Source organism: Aythya fuligula, chromosome 5 (assembly GCF_009819795.1).
Source record: "Aythya fuligula isolate bAytFul2 chromosome 5, bAytFul2.pri, whole genome shotgun sequence".
NCBI classification, from domain to species: domain Eukaryota; kingdom Metazoa; phylum Chordata; class Aves; order Anseriformes; family Anatidae; genus Aythya; species Aythya fuligula.
Genome location: NC_045563.1, coordinates 34,111,198 through 34,132,197, shown reverse-complemented (window position 1 = coordinate 34,132,197; position 21,000 = coordinate 34,111,198). Strand labels below are relative to the sequence as shown.

The following is a 21,000-nucleotide window of genomic DNA, read 5'->3' as shown; positions in this document are numbered from 1 at the left end:
CATCTAGCTGTCATTTTGTAACACCTTCAGCACATTTTAAGATAGTTAACTACCTTTCTTGTTTCATTTAAACACCAGTTTAGGTGTTTAAACACTATTTAAGGCGATTAAATGATGACCAGCTCCCATTGTCATCAAAGAGGTGGTACAATTGTACTTCTCTCTTGCAGCAATATGAAATCCCCCATTAGTCATACATTTCTGTAGTCCTGGATTATCAGAAGGTGACAAACTAGTATATGAGGTAACCATAGCATGATGGTTGCAGCTGTTATTGCTACCCACAACTTATTGCACTTAAGTTATTCAAATAACTGTATATATGCTGGAGAAGCTGGTGCTTGCCATAAGGCATTCTGATTAATTTTGCCTCAGATCAACAAGGCATTTTTATTTACTCCACTTTGTCTAAATTAAGACAAATACAAAAGTGTGTGCATGTAGATGTGCACTACAAAGCAGATGAAGAGCAAAGGAAAATTATAACTTCCTTTTTACTTTCTGTAGTATTGCTCGGAGCTTTAAAGACTGCTTTGTGTTTTCTTGTCAGTAATATGGTCTCCGTAGTCTTAAAGATTAAAAAAGAGTGGAAGTAGCATATATATGAAGAACACTATTGGTTTTATATTAATCACTCTGGAAATGTGATGGTCAAAAAAACCTGTACTGTTCCAATATATGGCTTCTTAGACTTTGAGTAATTCCACACATTAACTGCATGCTTGATGTTTGTCTTTGAAAGTCTCCTTAAGTTGTGGAGGAATTCAAGAAAAATGCAAAACAAACAAAAAACTACAAGATACTTCAAGGTTTAAGTAGAAAAATTTTTTGAAATCATAATCCTATGGACAGATTTGTAGTTCCCTAAATCAACACTGGAACAAACTACAAAATCACAATTTGTTTGGGCACAGATTGCATAGGCCTTGAAGACACCAGTGATTACCTTTCCCTGAGGACAAATGATCAGCAGTTAAAGCTTTCTTACTGATGACAAGAACTTAATGTTGTTACTGGTGCTATGAGGATTCAGTGTTTAGTTCTTTCATTAACTTAGTGCATGAATGAAAATACTGCTGATCATAATTCTTGGCTTTCAAAGAGCTTTTGAAGTTCTTATCTTCCAAAGCCTTTTTGAGTGTCTGGGAAAAGCAGTGGTTAAGGGAAGGCAACATCAGCAACGAGACTTGGTGGTGGTGATGAGTAGGAGAGTTATTTAGGGGTGTGTTTTGGGTATGGGAATAATGATGCTATTTTGAGAAAGAGAATATTAAGCTGTTCAGGAGGGAAGGTGTAGGGATTCTGGAAAAAAATATCTGATTTGTGAAGTGGTGGTATCCTGTTCGTGGATCTTAAGTGAAGTAAGAGAAAGCAATACTGAGGCAGTCTTGTATTGGCTGTGAAATAGCTGGGATGGTATAATTGACCTGCTGTGTTTCATGGCTAAGAAATGGACCAGGTAATCAATTCTATTTGCATGAGGAGAGGGTAGGGCTCCTCTGAATCCCCCTTTCTCTGGGATAGTATCTGCTGGGACAGCTTGGGGAAATTGAGCTGAATAATCTATCCCCTTTTCATTTAATAAAGAATGTTTTACAGACATTCTAATGGAAGTAGATTCCTACTTTATATTTTTTTTTAATATTGGATTTTCTGCAGGAAAATAGCTTTCTTTCTAAAGCTGGACAAACTAGTTTTGCAAGAGCAGAAATAGATGATTCTCAGCTGTGACTGCTCTGCATTAATTTGTTCATAAGCATTTAATACAGATAGAAAGTAATAAAGACAGAAGTTTAGGGAGAAGTTAAGAGAAGTCTGGTGTAAAGATAGTAACACCCATTCAAACTATCTTTTGGTCTTCCATTGAAAGAGCCTTTCAAGTACTGCAGTTTCAGGCTATGAGCCATTGTACTCTGATTCCATTTCTATTGAGAAGGCTGTGCAATGTGAGACTATGGAGCGAGTGGCAGGTTATTAGATGGTGTAGATGGAAACTATCAGGTTTCCACTGTGTGTTTAGGATAAGGCCTTCTGAACATTTGTCACTGGAGCATCAATATAGAAGGAAGAGACTTGTTTGTTAAAAGAGGATTTTAGTCTAGCAACTTTCCTTGGACAACGTCCTCTCTTTCTCTGCAGCATTCCTTTGATACTGGCCTCCATGGCACAGGCAAGTACATTAGGGTGGAATCCACTGTAGTTCATGAGGTTACTTTCTTTACCCACATGAAGTGAATTAGTTACTAATATGAATGAGACTGATTTTAAAAATAAATTTGTTACTAAACTTTTCCTCACCATGTGCTCTGTGCCCTATGTGCATCCTCTGATGCAAGAGCGTACTTGCCTCCTCCTGTCATCAAGCACAGAGGAAGGAAAGAGTGTGGCAGAGCTAGAATCGCCTCTTGCACACTCTGAAATCTACCAGTCTGTGCACACATGCTAATTTAGGGTTATTGTAATATGCTGCTCTTACAGGCAATGAGTCAATTCACACCAGAGTAAAAAGGCAGCAGGGAGGGTTTTTTGCTCAGATGTTTCCCCTGTGGTGTCTGTTGGACCTCCTGTGAGAGTGAACACACACAAGAACACTTTAAAGGAAGCTCTGAGGATGAGTGAACTGCTGCGATCTCCAGGCCCATGTGGAAGAGCACAGCCCTCTCCTGCCTGACCTGTCAGCTCCTCTGTTCCACCCACTGCTTATAGCTCCTCCCTTCCCACTCATTGTATTTAAGCTGTAACTGTAAGCTCCTTTGGACAAGGATTCTCTTTTTTTTGTTGTTTCTTCCTACGGGTATACTAAATTCTAGAAAAACGACACCAAGCACTTGGTGAGGTAACAGACTAGCACAGAGAAGCCCAAATATATTTAGAAAAGACAGTGTCCTGCCAATGAGTTTGCTGTGGCACTGAAGTGAGTTAATCTACCTTGCCAAACTGCACGCTGCTATAGGAGGACTGCCACAGGTACTTGAGTTTAGGGTTTGGAAAGCAGCTGTTGAGACTTCTCCCTAGTACCCTACAGTACTATGGTAGCTGTGATTTGGTTAGTAGCAAGTGCTTCACTTGAGGGTTAGAATTGTATAAATGCAAAACTTCATTAACAGTAGTATTTCCTAGAAAGCAATCCTTGGTCATAAAGTGGTTTCAGTGTCCCCCAAAAACATGACAGTGGGTAGAAATCTGTGTTCTACTGACTCAGCAGAAGTGTTCTAATAGGCTGCAAGAAGCAGGGAGGGGACTGCCTAATGACTGCAAGTAATTAAGGGGTGGGGCGGGACAGCTTGGTCATAAAATCCCTATTTCTCCACCTCTAAACTGCATGAGGAGTTCCTGCCAGTCCATCTGGCTCAGTATCTTTTGTCACTGGACTTACATGCAACTGGGGCTGCAATGGGATCAAATTTAAGTTCAAATGAGGTAAGAATAAAGGCCCACAGTAATCATAAATTGGGTGAAATTGTCTGATTTTTCCAGTTCAATTGGTCATAACAGAACAAGCTGTTTCAGGTGTATGGGCAAGCTAGGAAAAGCAAGTTTGCTCTTCCTTGGATCTCATGGTTGCAAGGAGTGTTTTTTTTTTTTTTTATACTCTAACCTTATGTAAAACCTTGTGGCATGTATATTTTCAATATAAGTTTTAGGGCTAGCAGTGTTACTTACTGTGCTTGCTTAAAAGAAAAGCTTCAAGTCAAGGTAACAACAAGCTGGCATAGAGTTGTTGTTGTGGGTTTAGTAATCAGTAAAGCACCTAATGACTGTCATTAATACATGTAGCCCTAAGTATGTTTTTGAATGGGAGATGTTTTTAAATGTCAGTCTAAAATAGAAGTTGAACATGTAGTTTTCTTAACTTTGCCTTGTGTTGTTTTTCCTAGACTTTTACGGGCACCTCAGCGACAGCGGAGAGAACGGTAGGTAGTTATTAGTTGGCCCTTCATTAAATGCTGTCCAGTGCCGAATGTAAAGCACTAGAAAAAATGTTGGGAATTCAATGGCTCGGGGGAAAACTGTACTGGCCTATTTACTGAACGTGGAAAGGCTGAGATGCAACTTCAGCTCTAGGTGAAATATTGCCTTGGTTTTCAGATGCTTATGATACTGTTGTGCTATATCTGGGCAGGTTTGTACTTCACATGTTTTCATTCTTGAATTCCTGCCCTCTTTCGTATATTGATTTCCTGGGATGAAATGGCCACTTGCATGGGCATTTTGCCTTCATAAGGAGGCTGTATTTGAGTGGGTCTTTCAGTTGCTCTTAGTGCTCCGGTGTTTCTTGTAGTTTTTCTTTGCATTGTAATGACCTGTTGTAGAACTTGACATTCACTGTGCAATATAGTGATAGAAAACACAACCTCAGAACATGTAAAACTGCAGTAAATGTGTCATGTTTTGTATCTCTGGTCTCATTAGCCTGGTAGTGGGAGGTGAGAGGGAAGAGTAACAGGGTGTTTTTTAGAGATCGAACTGAGGATGGGTACTTCGTGCAGGCAAATAAAAACTTCCTGGGCAGATAGTAGATGTTTATGTTAAGACATACTAGCATAGAGGAAAATATGTCAGAAAAGATGTTAGGAGTCAGCAAATGGGGGCAGTGGCATCAGAACAGGATTGTCTTCAGAAACTTACCGTGGGCTTGATGCTCTTGCCCTGCTCCAGTGATGTGGTGGTTTACCAGATGGGTTTGTTTTGAGCTTTGGTTGCATGTGATTCTAGTAGAAGTTTGTGGTGTTATGGAGGCTCTCCCAAATGATAATTTTGGTCCTTGTCTCATGAATGTTTGCTGTTATTCATGGTATCTGATGCCTGATTTTGCCTGAGAGCCACTTGATGCCTTCTGTGTTCAGTCAAAGAGAAATTATATGGCAAGACAAGACTTTGTCTGTGGAGTTTATTCAAGATATAGCTTCTAAAATGATGTTTAGGCTTCTGTGTATAGACTCCCAGTCCCTCTATGTTAGTGTCCTATAAATTGTTATTGTTAGTCCTGTAAACTCAGCCTGTGTTTACAGGATCTTTTTCTTTTTTTTTTTAATTTTTTTTCCCTAGTGCTTTTTATTTCGTTTATAAGGTGGGAGATCTGTATAGTTCAGTTTGGTTTAGCCATGCTAAATACTTAAAAGACAAAAGTGAACATAGTAAATATGATATAGAGTAGGAGTTTCCTTTCAAGAAGGAAACTGACATCTTTCAGAAGTCTCTTTCAGGAAGAGCCTGACTCTTCAGGGCTCCCAGAGGTAGAAATCAGTAAGGGTCTGACACTTCATCCATCTCCCCTCCCCCCCTTTATTTCACATGATAGGTAGTAGTTGGTAAATATGTAAACATAGTAGGAATGGCAAATATATAAACATAAAATATCTGAGTTGTTTTGTGTCACTTCATAGCTCAGTAAGAAGAACAGCTTTTGTTACTGGTCAGTTTCAGGGCAACCCATGGAATGTCTGATTAAAACTTAAATGGCCATTTAAATTAAAAGGATAATATAAAACATTTGGTGGAAAAATGTAGGTAGTGACCCTAAATTTAGAAACAAAACAAACAAGCAAACAGTAATTTGAGTAACCAAAAAGTTGTTTTTTTGTATCATATCAAAATAATGTAGGCTAACATGTTCTTGACAAAAAGCCATGTTGAACTGTGGAAATATTTAACTCATTTTCTCTTCTGAGTTTTGGATTTGTTCTATTGTGGGTTTTGAGCTGTGGAGTCACAAACAGGAAGAGAATAGGAAAACCACATGAAAAAGTGGCTTCAGACTGCTGGAATTTTTACATAGCTTTTGGAAAAAGCCAGGCCTTGATTCAATGCTGTTCCATTTGTTCTTATTCTGGGATAACCCCAGTGAGCTCCATTGATTTTTAACAAGACCCAGCAATAGGATATTTTAAATTGGGTGGACTAAATACAAAACACACAGTACAAGGAAAGTGTTTCTTATGCATCTGACCTTGCCTGAGGTGGTAGACATAGTAACATAATTAAATGATTCTGTCAAATCCTGCCCACCCTTGAGGCTCCAAAACTCTTTGAAGTTAAAAGGTGCCACAGACCTGACAGAGGTCAGAACCAAGGCAAGAGGTCAGAACCAGACTTTCTGACAGGGCTGAGCATTTTCTTTGTTGGTCTTTACAAGTTTTTAGTTAGTAATGAAGTTTCAATTTCTTTTTTGAAGAGAAAGCTAAAGGAAGAGTACTATGCTCCAAATATATCTGACACACTGTTTTACGTGGATAATTGCCTTTTCACTTGATTTATCTTGGGAATGTTTTATGTGTTTCACTCTAGAATCCCCAAGGAAAAAAAAAATCTGTAAAAGACAAAAGTCTTTTGCACTTCTGTAGACATGTAGAAGGAATTTTACTCAAATATAATGCTTTTACAGCCCGGTTAGGTTACTTGTGTTCTTACAGATAAACACTCATGGTTGTGAACAGCTCCATTGACTTCCCAGGGAACAGATATGTAAGGGTTGCACAAATGTGCCACAGGACTTAATTGAACTTTTATCTGACGTAGGATAGTGTGACCAAGTCCTGCTCTTGTAATCTCATATTTGAGTAGCTTCAACAGTGATTATTAAAATACCTGGCTTGTGTTTCCGGTTGATGAGGTAACAATCAGGTCTCAGACTAAATAAATAGAGAAGCCGAAAGTTGAGTCATGTGTAATAGCTGACCTTGGAGGCTTCTGGCCTCAGAATTCACCCAGCCTATGATATGTGGTCATCATTAGATTAAAGGGAAATATTTAAAGGGAAAGATTCAGGAGTTGGAATCAATGATCCTTGCGGGTCCCTTCCAACTCGGGTATTTTATGATTTGGAAGTCATTGTGTGAGAACAGATGATCCAGTTTAAGATATGCCCCTCAGTATTTTATTTTTTTTTCTGTGTGGCTTTGAGGAAGTTGCTGAGATCTAAATGTAACAAAGCATTGAGACACTTAAATTTAGGAGCTATAAGGTCTGATTTCTAACTTTCTGCAGCCCGGAGTGAGGCATTGAGGACTGATTTAATATATTTGGAGAGTTAGGTGCACCAGAAGGGGAACTGTAATAGCTGAGCCGGGAACCATGTAAGTAGGTATGTCCAGCTCACGGGGAAAGCTGAGCACAGGAGCATACATCTTAAATCCTATCTCTGTATGTTACTTAGAGCTGTAGTGAGACACCACTATCTACCCTACCTGACAAGTAATATATAGCCCTTGGGTTTGCTGAAATATCCTGCAACTGACACTTCAGGTGGTGCTTCTAAACTGTGCCCTGTGAAACTGTGCCCTGTAGTATGGTCTGAGCAGGCTGATGTTTCATCAAGTAGAACGAATGTGCCTGTGCCAGTGACTTCTCTGACCCTTCTGCTGGTGGCTCACTGGCCTTCAGCTCTGTCTCTTCAGGTCCCTTGTGGACCTCCAGGGAAGTGGGAGAGGGATACACCAGGGGTTAACCAGGTTGTTTCTCAGAAGCAGTTTTTCATCTCAGCTGCATTTTAGAGAGGTTGAGGGCTTCATTGCTGAGGACAAGGATCTGCTTCATCACATTGTGTTAGGGTATAATGTCATGTCATGGTTCCATTTGGTTAATTTTGTCCAAGTGTTGTGAAACTCTTCAGGATAAGGCTAGTTATGCAGCTGGAAAGACATGCTCTGTCCAAGTGTGTAGTGTGTATGAAGGAGACTGTATGAAGGAGATGGTTAGTTAACATCAGCAAAATAATTTTTACTTTTGCTTCTTGTGAATAATATCAGCACTTCAGATGAAAAGTAATCATGGTTGTGTCAAGACACTTTATATTTATCTTATTAGGGTGTAGTATGAATAGTCTATGAATATAGGCATGAGAGGATTTATGAGGAAATTTAACATTTGCTTACCAGTTGGTATATGTGGAGAGATTACACACACTTTTGGGACACAAAACATCCATTTCTGGTCTAAAATAGAACCAGTATACTCAAAGCTAAATATCAATTTAAAGAAAACGGTGAGATAAATGATTATATACATACACACACACACTGGTTTTAAAAGTAAAAATGGTACAAATGAAACAGATGTTAATATGGAAGGGGAGAGAAACATGTTAAGTAGTTATCCTCCAAGTGAAATGAGGAAAAAGTTTAATTATAGCCTGAGGAATAAGACACATTAATATTGCACACAGAATTGCAGAATGGTTTGGGTTGAAAGGGACCTTAAAAATCATGTAGTTCCAACCCCCCCCACCCCCCCCCCCCCCATTGGACGGGGCACCTCCACTAGACCAGGTTGATCAAAGCCTCATTTATCCTGGTCTTAAACACTTTAAGGGATGGGGCATCCACAGCTTCTCTGGGCAATCTGTCTCAGTGTCTCCCTGAACTCACTACTCTTTGAGTAAAGGATTTCTTTCTGTAAATCGAAACTCTGCCCTCTTCTAGTTTAAAACCATTACTCCTTGTCCTATTGCTACACTCCCTGACAAAGAGTCCTTCCCCAGCTTTCCTGTAGGTCCCCTTTAGGTGCTGGAAGGCTGCAGTGAGGTCTCTGCAGAACATTCTCTTCTGCAGGCTGAATAACCCAGCTCCTTCAGCCTGTCCTCACAGGAGAGATGCTCCAGCCCTCTAGTTGTCCTTGTGGCCCTCTGGACTCATGCTAATACTCCCATGCCCTTCTTGTGCTGTGGGCCCCAGAGCTGAATGCAGTGGTCTCAGGAGAGCAGAGCAGAGGGGGAGAATCACTTCCCTTGCCCTGCTGGCCATGCTTCTTTTGATGCAGCCTAGGATGTGGTTGGCTTTCTGGGCTGCAAGTGCACATTGCTGGCACATGTTTCATCAACCAACACCCCCATGTTCGTCTCTTCAGTGCTGCTCTCAATGCATTCCCTGTCCAGCCTGTATTTGTGCTTAGGGTTGTCCTGGCTCAGATGCAGGACTTTGCACTTTGCCTTGTTGAATCTCATGAGGTTCACACAGGCCTGCCTCTCAAGCCTATCAAAGTCTCTCTGGATGGCATCCCTTCCCTCAGGCGTGTCAACAACAACACAAGATGTTATGAGGTATTAAAAAAAATAGCATTTCTTAGCTTAAGGTGTTTGATAACCAGTAGAGTTGTGAGTTAATTCCCAGGATCGTTTCTGGAAAGAGTTTTGTATCTTTCTGATCGGAATTAGGGCTGAAGATCAGAGCCCTTGTGAGAAATATCTCCAGACTATAAGCTCCATTTCTGGATTTTTAGACTGTGTATGGAAGCTTGTGCTGCTCACTTACATCTACCTGCACAGCTACTGACAGCTACTCTTGTCTCACAGACAGTCTACTATATTGTAAGCCATGTGCGTAGGACCTGAGGATGCTGAGAAGTACGCTTTAGGGGTGTTCACTGTGATAGTTAAAGAGCAGTGTTAGAACTGATCCTTATCAAACTAAACTCAGCAGCTGCTCTCAACTCATAGGGGTTTGAAGTCTGCTGCTGCTTTAACAGACCTGAAAAAGGTTATGAGCAAAAAAATTCATTTAGTTTTTCAAACTGCTCTGGTTCTTCTAACTTCAGGGTTACAGCATGCGTTATTCTGACTATAGATTACCATACTCATCTCAATGTTGTCTTTTTTTTTAATTGTTGTGCAGAGACCGGTATCTCCTTTCAACTTGCTGACTGTAAAAATACTAAGAGTGAGGAACGTACGGAAGGCAGACTTACGTGAGTACTTATGCGATTGTCAAATACTTCTTACAGTTTCTTAAAGTAAATATTTGGTCATCATTATGGTCTTTAAATTGTGTGCCAATACTGTAAATAAATGTAAAATAAATGTAAATAAAGTAAATCAAAGATGCATAGTCCATAATATTTTCTCCAAAATCTTGCTGAGCATAGCTATAAATTCGTTGTCTTTTGGTACACTCAGTGTCATGCAATATGTCATAGTTTCTTAGGAAACCAACTGTAAATTTCAGTTGATGTAATATACATATATTTTGAGATGTTGTGTGGTGTGTTGGGTCAAGAGTAGGGGGAAAAGTTGTTGGAAGTTGGATTTGGTGGTTGCTGATAGGACTAATGTTGTTGGAAGTTGTGCAACAATTATTTTTGAATGAGTGATTACTATCAGAACAAATCTGTTTCACTCACCTGTGGTATTCTTTGTTACTTAACCCTGCACTTTCCACAGTGTCATAATAGTGAACTTATTTATCGGGTACCTCCTATTTTCCAGCTATAAAAAATTTGCTACAATTTACTGGATTCTCTATTTACTGCTTATATCTTGATGCTTGTTAATCTAGAAGTTAGGGATTATCAATTTTTTTGGTAATTTTTGCCATGTAATTTGAAAATATGATTTGATTAATAAGACACAGCCTTATAAGATGTAGGGTTCTGGGTTTCTTAGAGATTAAAGATATATTTTAATTTTTTTTAAAAGATATGGACTTAGTTGTATGCCCTGCCTCTTTATTTAACAACTACAACAAAAAAACAGATGTTCAAATGCCTAAATGGTGATTTGCACCAACCAAGTATGTGATCCGACTAGGCAGTCACTGCAATTGCATCTGCAACCCTGCATGCACAATTGTGTGTGCATTTGTCTACTCCAGGTTCCGGGCTTATGCTCCGGTTCATTGTGGTTGTCCTTCCCAGGAACAAATTACTCACAATTGCTCCTTACCACTGTGAATAGTATTGCCTTTCTTCATGAAGGCTATTAGTTTGTCTGTCACAACATAATGTCTTATTTCCTTGTGTTCAGGTCCCAAGACTGTATACATGTAGTGTCCTTATTCCCTTAAAATGTACTAAATTCCAAACTTGGGTTTGGCTTTCCAGAGATCTGTTTAAGTGTATTTGGCAGAGAGATTTGAAAACTCTCAAGCCAGAGTATTTTCTCATCTGAAAACTTATTTTTTGAGGAAACTCAGATTATTGTGGGGAAAAGTAAGATTTGTGTCTTTTTGTCTATAGTGGGAAGGATATGGCAAATGGGCTTTACCTGTTCTGAGACATTAAAAAAAAAAAAATGAGAATGTAAACATTTTGGTTAGTTTTCATCAAAGCCTCAGCATTTTCAAGTGCAGGAAAGTATCCCTTTTCTACCTGTTTATAATGGTAACCGTAGGCTTTTTGTTACAATGCTGAGTTAATATTTTCCTTCTGATTTAGCTTTCCTGATTTTCTGATCAAACTGGGGTGTTTCCCATTTCAGTGTTTTTTCATATTTTCTTATTGAAGTACTTGTGCTTAATTTATTGAAGAAAATCTTTCTTCCTGGTGTTTGAGTTTGCCATCACTATATATTTTACTAGTGAAAAATAAACACACTTTAAAAATATTTATCCCCTACTATTGTTACAGAGTAAGACAACTTTAATAGATGTAGATGTAGGCCTGGAAATTAGACTGTTTTGGACCTGACACTGATGCGTTATGGGTCCTGGGCAAGTTATTCAAGTTTTCTCAAGGGACTTGCTTAATCCTTATGTTGCCACTCTGAGGTAATTAATCAGTGTGTGTCAAGATCTTTGAAAATGGAGGCTGTAGTATTAATCACCAAGAACTGTTTCAATCTTCATCTGTCCACACTTGTGCCTCTGATGAAGGTCTTTGGTTTTGCTTTTCTGATCACAACTGGCTAAGGGCACCAACTGGAATTGCTGTCCTTCCCATGGTTGTTACCAAACTTTTTCTGACTGCAGTAGTATGGATTAACTGCATGATAAGGGCACAGCTTGGGAAAAATACACCTGCTAGAACAACCTAATTCTGTAGCTGTTACTAAAAGATAAAGAGGAAATATATGAAGAAAATTGTACATAATATGATGTAATAACACTGCTACAGGTTTGGGGCATGATGCAGGAATTAACTATGGGTTGAATTATTTGACCTCTTCTGACTCACAAGGTTCCTGTGAGAATCAGATGACTGATTAAATATTGCTAACATAAAATTTGGAGAATATGAAATGCATTACAGGTATGAGACCAAGGCCACTGGAGCCTGTATCAAGATTCTGTAAGTCACTTCGTGGTGATTTTCCCTCCAGGTGTAGGGAATACCTCCAGGTGTACGTCAGAATACGGTAGGAGCTAACATCTCTCCTGGTGTTTCCTTTCCCAGACAGGAGCGATGGCAAGATTTTCCAGTTCACAGATAGAGTAGTAGGAAGGAGTAGGATAAACAGTAACTTAACAGTTGTGCTGAAAGAAGAATTCATGAGAAAGACGAAGCTTCTAAAAATTCTCAGATACATTAATATGAAATTGTCACGTTCTGGTTTGTGACAAGGAAATCAAATTTTTCAATTTTAATGGGGGGAACACTTTTGGCCTAAATAAACAAATGAATAAAATTTGTCTTCATTTAAACAAGCAGCTGGGGAGGGCATGCTAGAAGACAAGTCTATTTCCAACCCAGATCAAAGGCTGAGGTGTGTTGCCTGAGCTATAGATTAGCCATCCTAGCTCTGATTTGAGTCTATGTGGGAGAGGGCATATGCTCTTAACTATCCTTGTGTTATGGCAACATTAACCTACGCTCTGCCCCAGTCATTTGGACAATCATGAGTATTGAGTTATATGCAGCATGGATAGATGTGCCTGTACTACATGTGGAGTGCAGTGCTATTTCAAATAAAAAGTAATATTTTAAAAGAAAAATGAGTTTGACTCAAAGTGAAAAGATAAGAACGAGCATGACAAATGTGTGAGGATGTTTGTTTTCCAGTGAGTGCTCTATTGTATTATTTATTCATTAGTCTATGTAATTTAGGAAAAAAATCCCCTACTGTGTTATCTCAAACTTCCTAGTGTTAAAGGTACACATTGCAGTAATTCTTTTTCTAGACGCATTGTCACTCTGCTTATCTTTTTGTTATGCAGTCACCCTTTCAGATTGCTATGTGACGCTGTGGTTGCCTACTGCCTCAACTGAGAAGGTTCGGACCAGAACCATCAGGAACAGCAAAAACCCAGTCTGGAATGAAGCTTTCTGCTATAAGATTGACCGACGAGTCAAGGTAATGAAAATAAATGTTTTTCAAATGTTTTTCACTATTCATTATCTGCAGATAGTAAATAGATGATGCAAAACTACAGCAACTACAGTTACATCCTCCTTTGGTATTCTGTTCTAGCTATTTGCTGCTTAATCATTCGGTCTTCAGAAACAGTAAGAAGCAATTAAATTTCCTCTTCTGAAACTGGAGAGGAAAAAGAAATCCTAGTCTTGAGATTTACCTGTCTTATGGAGCACTTTGAAAGATGATATAGAAAGAAGGTTATAAAATTCTTAAACTCTTTTTACAGAATGTACTGGAGCTAAAGGTTTGTGATGAAGACACAATCACCAGGGACGATGAACTCTGCACAGTTCTCTTTGACATAGATAAACTCACCGTAGGACGTACTGTTCGAGTGAAGTTTCAGCTGAATCCACTGGTGAGCAATGGAATCAGTGAGAACAAAAGCAAATTCTGTCATTCCACCTAAGCATATCCTCATAGTGTTTTATTACTAAAAAAAAAAAAATAATTAAAATCTACTTGAAATGTATTTTCCTGCTATTATAAACAAGAATTAAAATCCCTGTAGCAATGCTCCATGCTAGTTGATTTGCATAAGAACAAATCTATATGTTCAAATTCTAAGCAGCTAGAAGTAATTGTCCTGTTGCCTTCATCCAGAATATATCAGGCACAGTGTGTTGGTTCTTGGTACAAGTTCTGAATTCTCATCCAGTTTGAACTGTCATAACAATAACACAACTGATTCTTTTTGTGGGAATCCAAATCTGAAAAATTGGTGTTTTAGCAGAATAATCAGATCATACATCTTCATGCTTATATGAGCTCCAGATGTCAAAATAGTAGTTTTAGCAAATGCTTTTTCAGTATCTTGAATATCTTCATTTGGCAACACAATTTCTTTTGCAAAATATTCTTATGTTCAGGGAATTTTCCCAAGTGCAATTATAAATATACATTTTACAAATGATAAGCAACTAGTGTGAGGGAAGCTATGAAGAAAAGTAATATTCCATTCTTCCTTTTCCCTTCTTTCAGGCACGTGAGGAACTGGAGGTGGAGTTCACATTGCAGAACACGTGAGTAAAGTCCTAAATTCTATATAAACTGTTGTATTCAGTGTAAAAAGTCAGGAAAGCTGGTTCATCTGTGACAGCGCTTCTCAAACCTACCTTCTCTGAACACAGTATCTAGATATTTTCATTTGAGTCTAGTAAATTGGGATTACAGAGTACAGATTTTTAGGTTTTAAATATCTGAAAAAAACATTTTTTTGCCATGTTTGGCTAGTACTTCTGGGGTGACTAATACCTCCTGGACACCTACTTTCTCCAGTCCTCTTTTCCTCATTGGATTACTACATGAAGAAGGACAAGGAGATCTACATTATTCAAGAATCTTTGACCCTTAGAAGAAATGCCAAGCCTTAATATCTTGTCTCTTTTGAGGGGAAGTTGCTTTTCAAATCCACAGAGTTTTTAAAAAAAAAAAAAAAAAAAAGCTTTCCTATAACTTGATATACTTAGCTCATCTGGTTACACACAGGGAGATGTGGTAGACTTGATTATCAGTTCCAGCAAGGAGAGGAACTAAATATTCTGCATAAAGAGCAAGTTCACTGTGGGAGGCTGAGGACTGAGGAACCAGGAAAACTGGAGGAGCAGCACTAGCTTCACTTGTTCAGCTTGAAAGCTGGCAGTGGAGCTCAGGTGTTTAGCTGTTTAGGGAACATGTTTGCTTCAGTGAATTTATACTGTGGGGAAATTTAAGCCTGTTGCACCACCTGAAGAGGGAGTCTGAGGCAGGGTTGTATCTATCTCCATAATATGCTTTATGACTGAGGGCAGTTATTTGAAAGGATTTCTGTTATCAGTTTGATCCATGATACTGGACTGAAAGGGTTGTTAAAACTCCCTTAGAGGTGGGAGGTATTGTTGAGACCTTGACCAGGTATTTGGGTCACCTTGGGAGGCTTGTCATAATATCTTGTTGAAGAATTTGAATAGTGTGTTTATTCCTGCTAGAAATTAGGAATTGCTGGAGAAAGAGCAGTATTTCAGTATTACGAATGCAGAAGTCCCTTTTCACAAGAAAAAGGCTATCAGAGATAAAAAAAAAAAAAAAGTCCTAGATTCTCCTATTACAGCTCATGGAAACTCACCAGTGTGGGTTGGTTGTTGTTTACTGTGTACATAAACAGTCAGAAGGCCCTGCACCAAGACAAATGGTGCCTATCATAACTTGGTGTCATGAAATCAATAATGGCAATGGGGAAGGAGCTGCTGTAGATATCCCACATGGTCTATCCAAGATATTTCTAGTTAGAGGTTGACTTGTGAAGTTGGTATATAAAATCATACATGTACTCATGTTAATCCTTTTTTTTTGATGAGGGACATCTGAGCAGGTTTTTTGGCTTGGGTATTGTGCAGGGGTGGGTTTGTATATGGGGCAAAAGCTGGAATTCTTGAAGCATGTGAGTGCTGGCTTTGTGTGAAACTATTATTTTGGACCTTGCAGCCAGCTGCATTTTCCCAAAGGCATGTTTTATAGATAAAGTCAGAGATGAACCAATTTCTGCAGTTTGTCAGAGTGAGAATTCTCCTGTTTGGAAGATGATGTTTGGGGCTATGCAAGTAAGAAGGACCCTTGGTAGTCCCAAGGAAGAGGTTTTCAAAAAAGGATTAAAATCATGAATCAGTTGCTACAACAAGAACACTTCTGATTCACTTCTTTATTCAGTGGATTCACTTCTTTATTGAGTATGGTACCTCAGTGACTAATGTACTAATTTTGACCTGGAGAAGGATTTTTTTCCCCCCTCAATGTAGAAAAATGTGATGTCAGCAATAATAAGGGAAAGGGATGGTAGACTAAAATTAGAGAACATGGGGTGCATTTACCTTTGTAAGACTTTTTCAGAGCTCTCTAGTTTGAAATACTGAAATAGCTGAGATGGGTTACCAGAAAGCTATGGACCAAACTGACCTCGTCTGTGTTGAACAAGCTCAGCAGGTTTTGGCAAGAGAACAGAGCCCAGTGGCCAAATTAAGATCTTTGGTGGTCCAGAGAGGGATAAAATGAGATACTAACTTTGAAACAAAAGCTGACTAATTCTCCCATTGAGAAGGACACCCATATTGAGAGTTGACACCAGGAAAAGGAACAGCGTCCAGGAACAACTGTGGACTTACCTTGTGGAGAGACTGAAGTATGTTTGTCACTGTTTTCCTGATGAGATGCTGTAGTACAGTCAGAAATAACAAATGAGACCTTGCTGAACGGAAACTGAGGAGGCTGGGTTCCCCAAATCAAGGTTTAAATCAAGGTTTAACTGTTGAAACTTGAGGGGAAACTGGTGGCTGGTGGGCCAAAACCAATGGAGGGGACACAACTGAGCTTTGAAAGAAAGTACAGAGGAAAAGATCTCTTCAGAAAGGGATCACTGGCTATTTAGTGATTTGAGAACCAAATAGAAGACTGTGTAAGTGCCTCTTCCCATAATTTTTGCAGACACTTTAAACAGCTAAGCTATCCCAAAAGCATTGCTGGTCTGAAGTGTTGACAGAGATTACAGATAATTTTCAGATGGGGGCGACCAACTATAGCGATGACAGGAAGTATAGCTTACCATGCAGTGCAGTTTCCACAAATCTGATATTGTGATGAGAACAATGGCAATATGCTTTCATTCTTTTTTTAATATGGCAGTTTATCTTGGAAGTGATTACCATCAGCATATTGTCTGACACTATTTATCTGAAGTAGTTCCTTTCACATCTTAATTCCAGGCTACAGGTTACCAATTACAAAAATTGCCGTATTAGCCCATTCTTCCTTTCTAGCACTTCAGATAAACAATATCATACATGAAGTGTAACCCCAGGCCAAGAAAGCTTCCTGGGTTGCACCTACAATAATGGCTTTGTCACTCACTTATTTTAGTTTGCCTATTGACCTCACTGCAAAAATTGTGTTTTGGGTTACTTTTACGAAACACTGTTGTAAAAAGTCCCTCATGATACATCATTGATCTTTCTGAAATCAGTTCTGGCGTTCATTCCAGTTATCTTTGGCTTAAAATGTAAGAAAACTTCCACTTTGGTAACTTCGTTTCCACAACTGCGTCATGAATACCTTCTCTAGTTTTGCCTGACTTGCGTCACTGCCTGCAGTACCTGCAAATGCACCCCTCTTTGCTGCCACTACCTGTGGCAGGCACTGAGCCAGACGTTTGATCCTAACAACACAGAGGAAGGCATGCTCCTTCCTCCAAGTGCCTTTTCACCAGCAACCAAGCCAAGGGATTGCAAACACCCGTTTTATGGGCCCATAGCACGAGCCCAGCTGGCGTGAGAGCTGCTGCTCTTGAGCAGCAGTGACAGAAAAGGTAAGGTCATTGTACACAGGTTGCAGATTTGCATATCTTAGTGCTTCTTGTGTTAGTTTGTGGTGATTATTAATGGTAACATGGGCTTTCTCCCTTGTGTTTCAACTGCTAGGGTCCAGCAACAACACGAGCCTTTACGAATTGCTACGGGGACAGGATCCCGCTGGACTAGGTGGCTTCGCTCCCTCAACATCCCTCTCCCCTCTGACTTTTACTGAAGACTTAGGCCTGGTATTAAGTGGCCACAAAGAGACTTCTGATGAACTAAAAGGTACTTTGAATTTCCAAGGAGAGGTCTGAGGGGTGCAGGGTATTTCTGGGTCTGATGATTTTCTTTTTGGCCTATTTCTATCTTCCAGAAACCCTGAGTTGAGGAGGCGCATCTCTAACAGTTCTTAGAAGAATGAAGGACTACTCTTATACAACCTTTCCCATCAGCTCTTCCCTTCTTTTATTTTTTTCCAAATGTGAAAGTATTTAAAACAAAACCCACCTAACACAAATAAATGTAAATAGATGTACAAAAAGTTGTATAAAACTTGAATGTTAATTATTGAAATATGGCAAACACATGATTTTTAGAAAATAAAAACCTTTTTTTCTTTCTGTAGTTTGGTTGTGTTGCTTTGAGAAATTTCCCCCCCTCTGCATGTGGGGAACAGCAGCTCATGCCAGCAGTTTGGTTTGGGCACTGCTGACAAAACTCTGAGTGGGCTGAGTCTCAATCCACCAAGCGTTAAGTGTGCTGTTCATATTTGTATTTGTGGCAGGAAGTCACAAGTCCTCAAGGAGTACTTAAAGCAGAAGTTTTAAGTCAAGGAATGCATCCACCAAATAATTTTTGAGGCTAACAGAGTTTTCTTTATTGAAATCATACCATCCTCCATCTGTCAGGTCATCAGAAAAGTAGACAGCAGTGTATGGAAAGCACTAAAAGAATGGGAATCTGTATCCATGAAAGAACTAAAATATTGTACATAGCTATCCAAAAATCCAGATTCTCAGGTGAAACAGTATGGTTTTCTACTCTGAATTGGAGTTGTAATCTCAGAATTCATGTGGCTGTAACTTCCTGACAATGTTGACTGGTTCATTATGAACCAGGTATGACTGAAGGAGGATAAGAGGATGTGATCTGGAGCAGTTGTTGCAGATGCCTGGGATGTGAAATGATTCCCTGGGTCACAAAGTCCACCACAGTCTTAGGTACCTGTTCAACAGATATGCAGTGGGGGAGGCATCCAGGTGTCTGTTCCTGGCTTCCCCTGCTGCAGGCCACAGTGTGCTCCCAGTTCTCTTAATAGAACTGAGATCTGCATTATAAAGACCACAAATCACAAGCTGTGATAGAGCAGAGAGCAGAAGTGTTAGTATGTGTAATGAGGGCTGTGTGATAGCAGACTGTTAGGGAAACTAACAGATAGTAAGTGTCCTGTGCTTTGAATAGCAGAAGCCTTCAAACTCAAGGTCTAAAAGCTGAAGGCATAATGTGGAGTAACCAACAGATGACAACAGCTGGGCTTTACAGCTGTGTCCACACAACTGACCTCCTTCCTCCCTGCAGAGGGACTTCTTGTCTGTCAGCACTTAAAGCCTGTGCTATCCTTGCTCTTCTTAGGAGTCTCCCAAGCTGTTCTGTGCAACAGTACGTGTTCTTCCCCACCCTGCTTGAAGGGTGGAAGAAGCTTTGGACCTCCTAATTATCAGTCTAACTTTACACTTTGCTGATACCAGTAACTGAAATAATACTGTGCTCTACTGGGTGCTTATCTCCATAGAGGGATATCTTTTGCTATCTTTCCACCTTCATTTTACCAGGATATGCAGGCTGAAATCTGTTAAACTCTTTCTCTGCTTTCCTTAAATTACTTAATGAAGTATTTTAGGATAGTGACACTGTATGACAGGTAATGTTAAAACTGTTTGACTACAAAATAAGTAAGTACAGAAGTTTGGATCTGAGAGAAATCTTGAATGGTAACTAAATCAATTTCCCTACAAACAGGTAGAAACACCTGTGTGAATTCTCTGTCTGATGTTCTTTGAACTCTTAAAATACACTTTCAGTATGGGATGATCCTACAAAATTCTTAAGTAATGTTTTCCAGAGCTTAACTGTTGTTTCTTTCCACTGTAAAGTTTTTCTTGAGTGGTGTTTGCTGCGTTTAGGTATTTTTTTGTTATGTGTTTGTGCTGGTATCTAATAGTTTATGAAAATAATCCAACAAATTTTTTAATTAAGTTATGAATCTGATTTTAAAGGAAACTTATTGAATAGTTTTTGCTGAGATTAAATACACGTCTTAACTATATAACTGTGAGACTACAGGATGTATAATAAGTCTGAATAAATGACTCATGCTGTCTATGTCAGATTGAGGAGCTGCTAAATCCATACAATTTTCTGTTTGCGTATTCCCTTAGGACTAATATAAGTTATGAGATATGACAATTTAATAAGATATTAAATTATAAGATAATCTTTAACGAGGAACTGCCTATGTGGTGTGTGCTTTGTTTTATTCTTTGAGGGAAAGATATTTATAAAAATTGGTTTCTGCAGTATATGAACCTACTTCTGCCCTTAAATGGGTAAGTGGAAACACATCTCACATTGTGATATGTTAAAATTTCATGTCTATATTGCAAATCTTCTTATAGAAGTGAATAAAATGTCTCCCACCTTAATGTTTCTGTGGAAATCTGGACAAATTCTTTTTTTTTTTTAGTATAAAAACTTGGGACAAACTGTATAATGCTTGAAACAATCAGGATAGATGCAACAGTCTCCAGTTCTTCTCAATCTTTATGTTCTGCATCAGTATTCATTACATGTTTTTCTAAAGCAATGACGAAAAAAACACAGCAGTACAAGTTCAGCTTCGTATTCTATTGTGAGAGAAGGATGGGATAGTCTGGTAGAATCTTGTTTGTTAACAGCTTTAAAGAATTTGTAAATGAGAATGAACGTTAAATGTCAAAGTTGATGTGGGATGGGGTGGGTGAGTGAAATGACCTGTGTATTAACTGATAGAATCAAATGTTTATCCAAGTTGTTCCATGGATAACATTGCATTCTCCACTTTATTTTTCAGTCTGGACTATCCTGATGGCATCATTACTAATGGAGTACTAGTGGTAATGTTTATTTCTTACAGTCTTCCCTATGACTTCATAATACTTTTAACTTTGGAAACTGAGTTATGCCCCAAAGCCAGTACTGTCAGCCATGTTGTCCTACTGAGAATAAAGGTCTGTAGTGGGTACAAAATTACTCATTAGTACCAATTGTTTATACAGTATGCCCAGAACTAACAATGGTTAATGAAGAAAGTGATAAAACACTCATAAAAAGAGACCAGTATCTCATTACACCTGTTATTTTGAATAGGTCTCATCTTTATCACTTCATTGGCTCTCCAGGTTCAAGCAGTTCATGAATTGTTCCTCTTTACTTTCCAACCTAGAAAAAATACCATGTCAGTATTATCCTTATGTTATCTGAGCAGATAATAGATAATAACTATGTTGCCCATTGATCCGCTAGAGGGGTTGGTGGAGGACAGTATGAATAACTTGCAAAGAGATTTACACATCTCTTAAT

General features: G+C 38.9%; 1 protein-coding gene across 1 annotated transcript in view; it reads left to right on the top strand.

Moving 5' to 3' along the window:
• Positions 1-3,393: 3,393 nt before the first annotated feature.
• Positions 3,394-21,000, top strand: part of LOC116489887 (cytosolic phospholipase A2 epsilon-like) — a 30,795-nt gene continuing 13,188 nt past the window's right edge. Inside the window, exons 1-7 of the mRNA XM_032188625.1 lie at positions 3,394-3,420; positions 3,879-3,914; positions 9,609-9,681; positions 12,864-13,000; positions 13,290-13,421; positions 14,045-14,085; positions 20,492-20,534. Of these exons, the coding sequence (XP_032044516.1) occupies positions 3,394-3,420; positions 3,879-3,914; positions 9,609-9,681; positions 12,864-13,000; positions 13,290-13,421; positions 14,045-14,085; positions 20,492-20,534 (489 nt within the window). The remainder of the gene's footprint in view (positions 3,421-3,878; positions 3,915-9,608; positions 9,682-12,863; positions 13,001-13,289; positions 13,422-14,044; positions 14,086-20,491; positions 20,535-21,000) is intronic.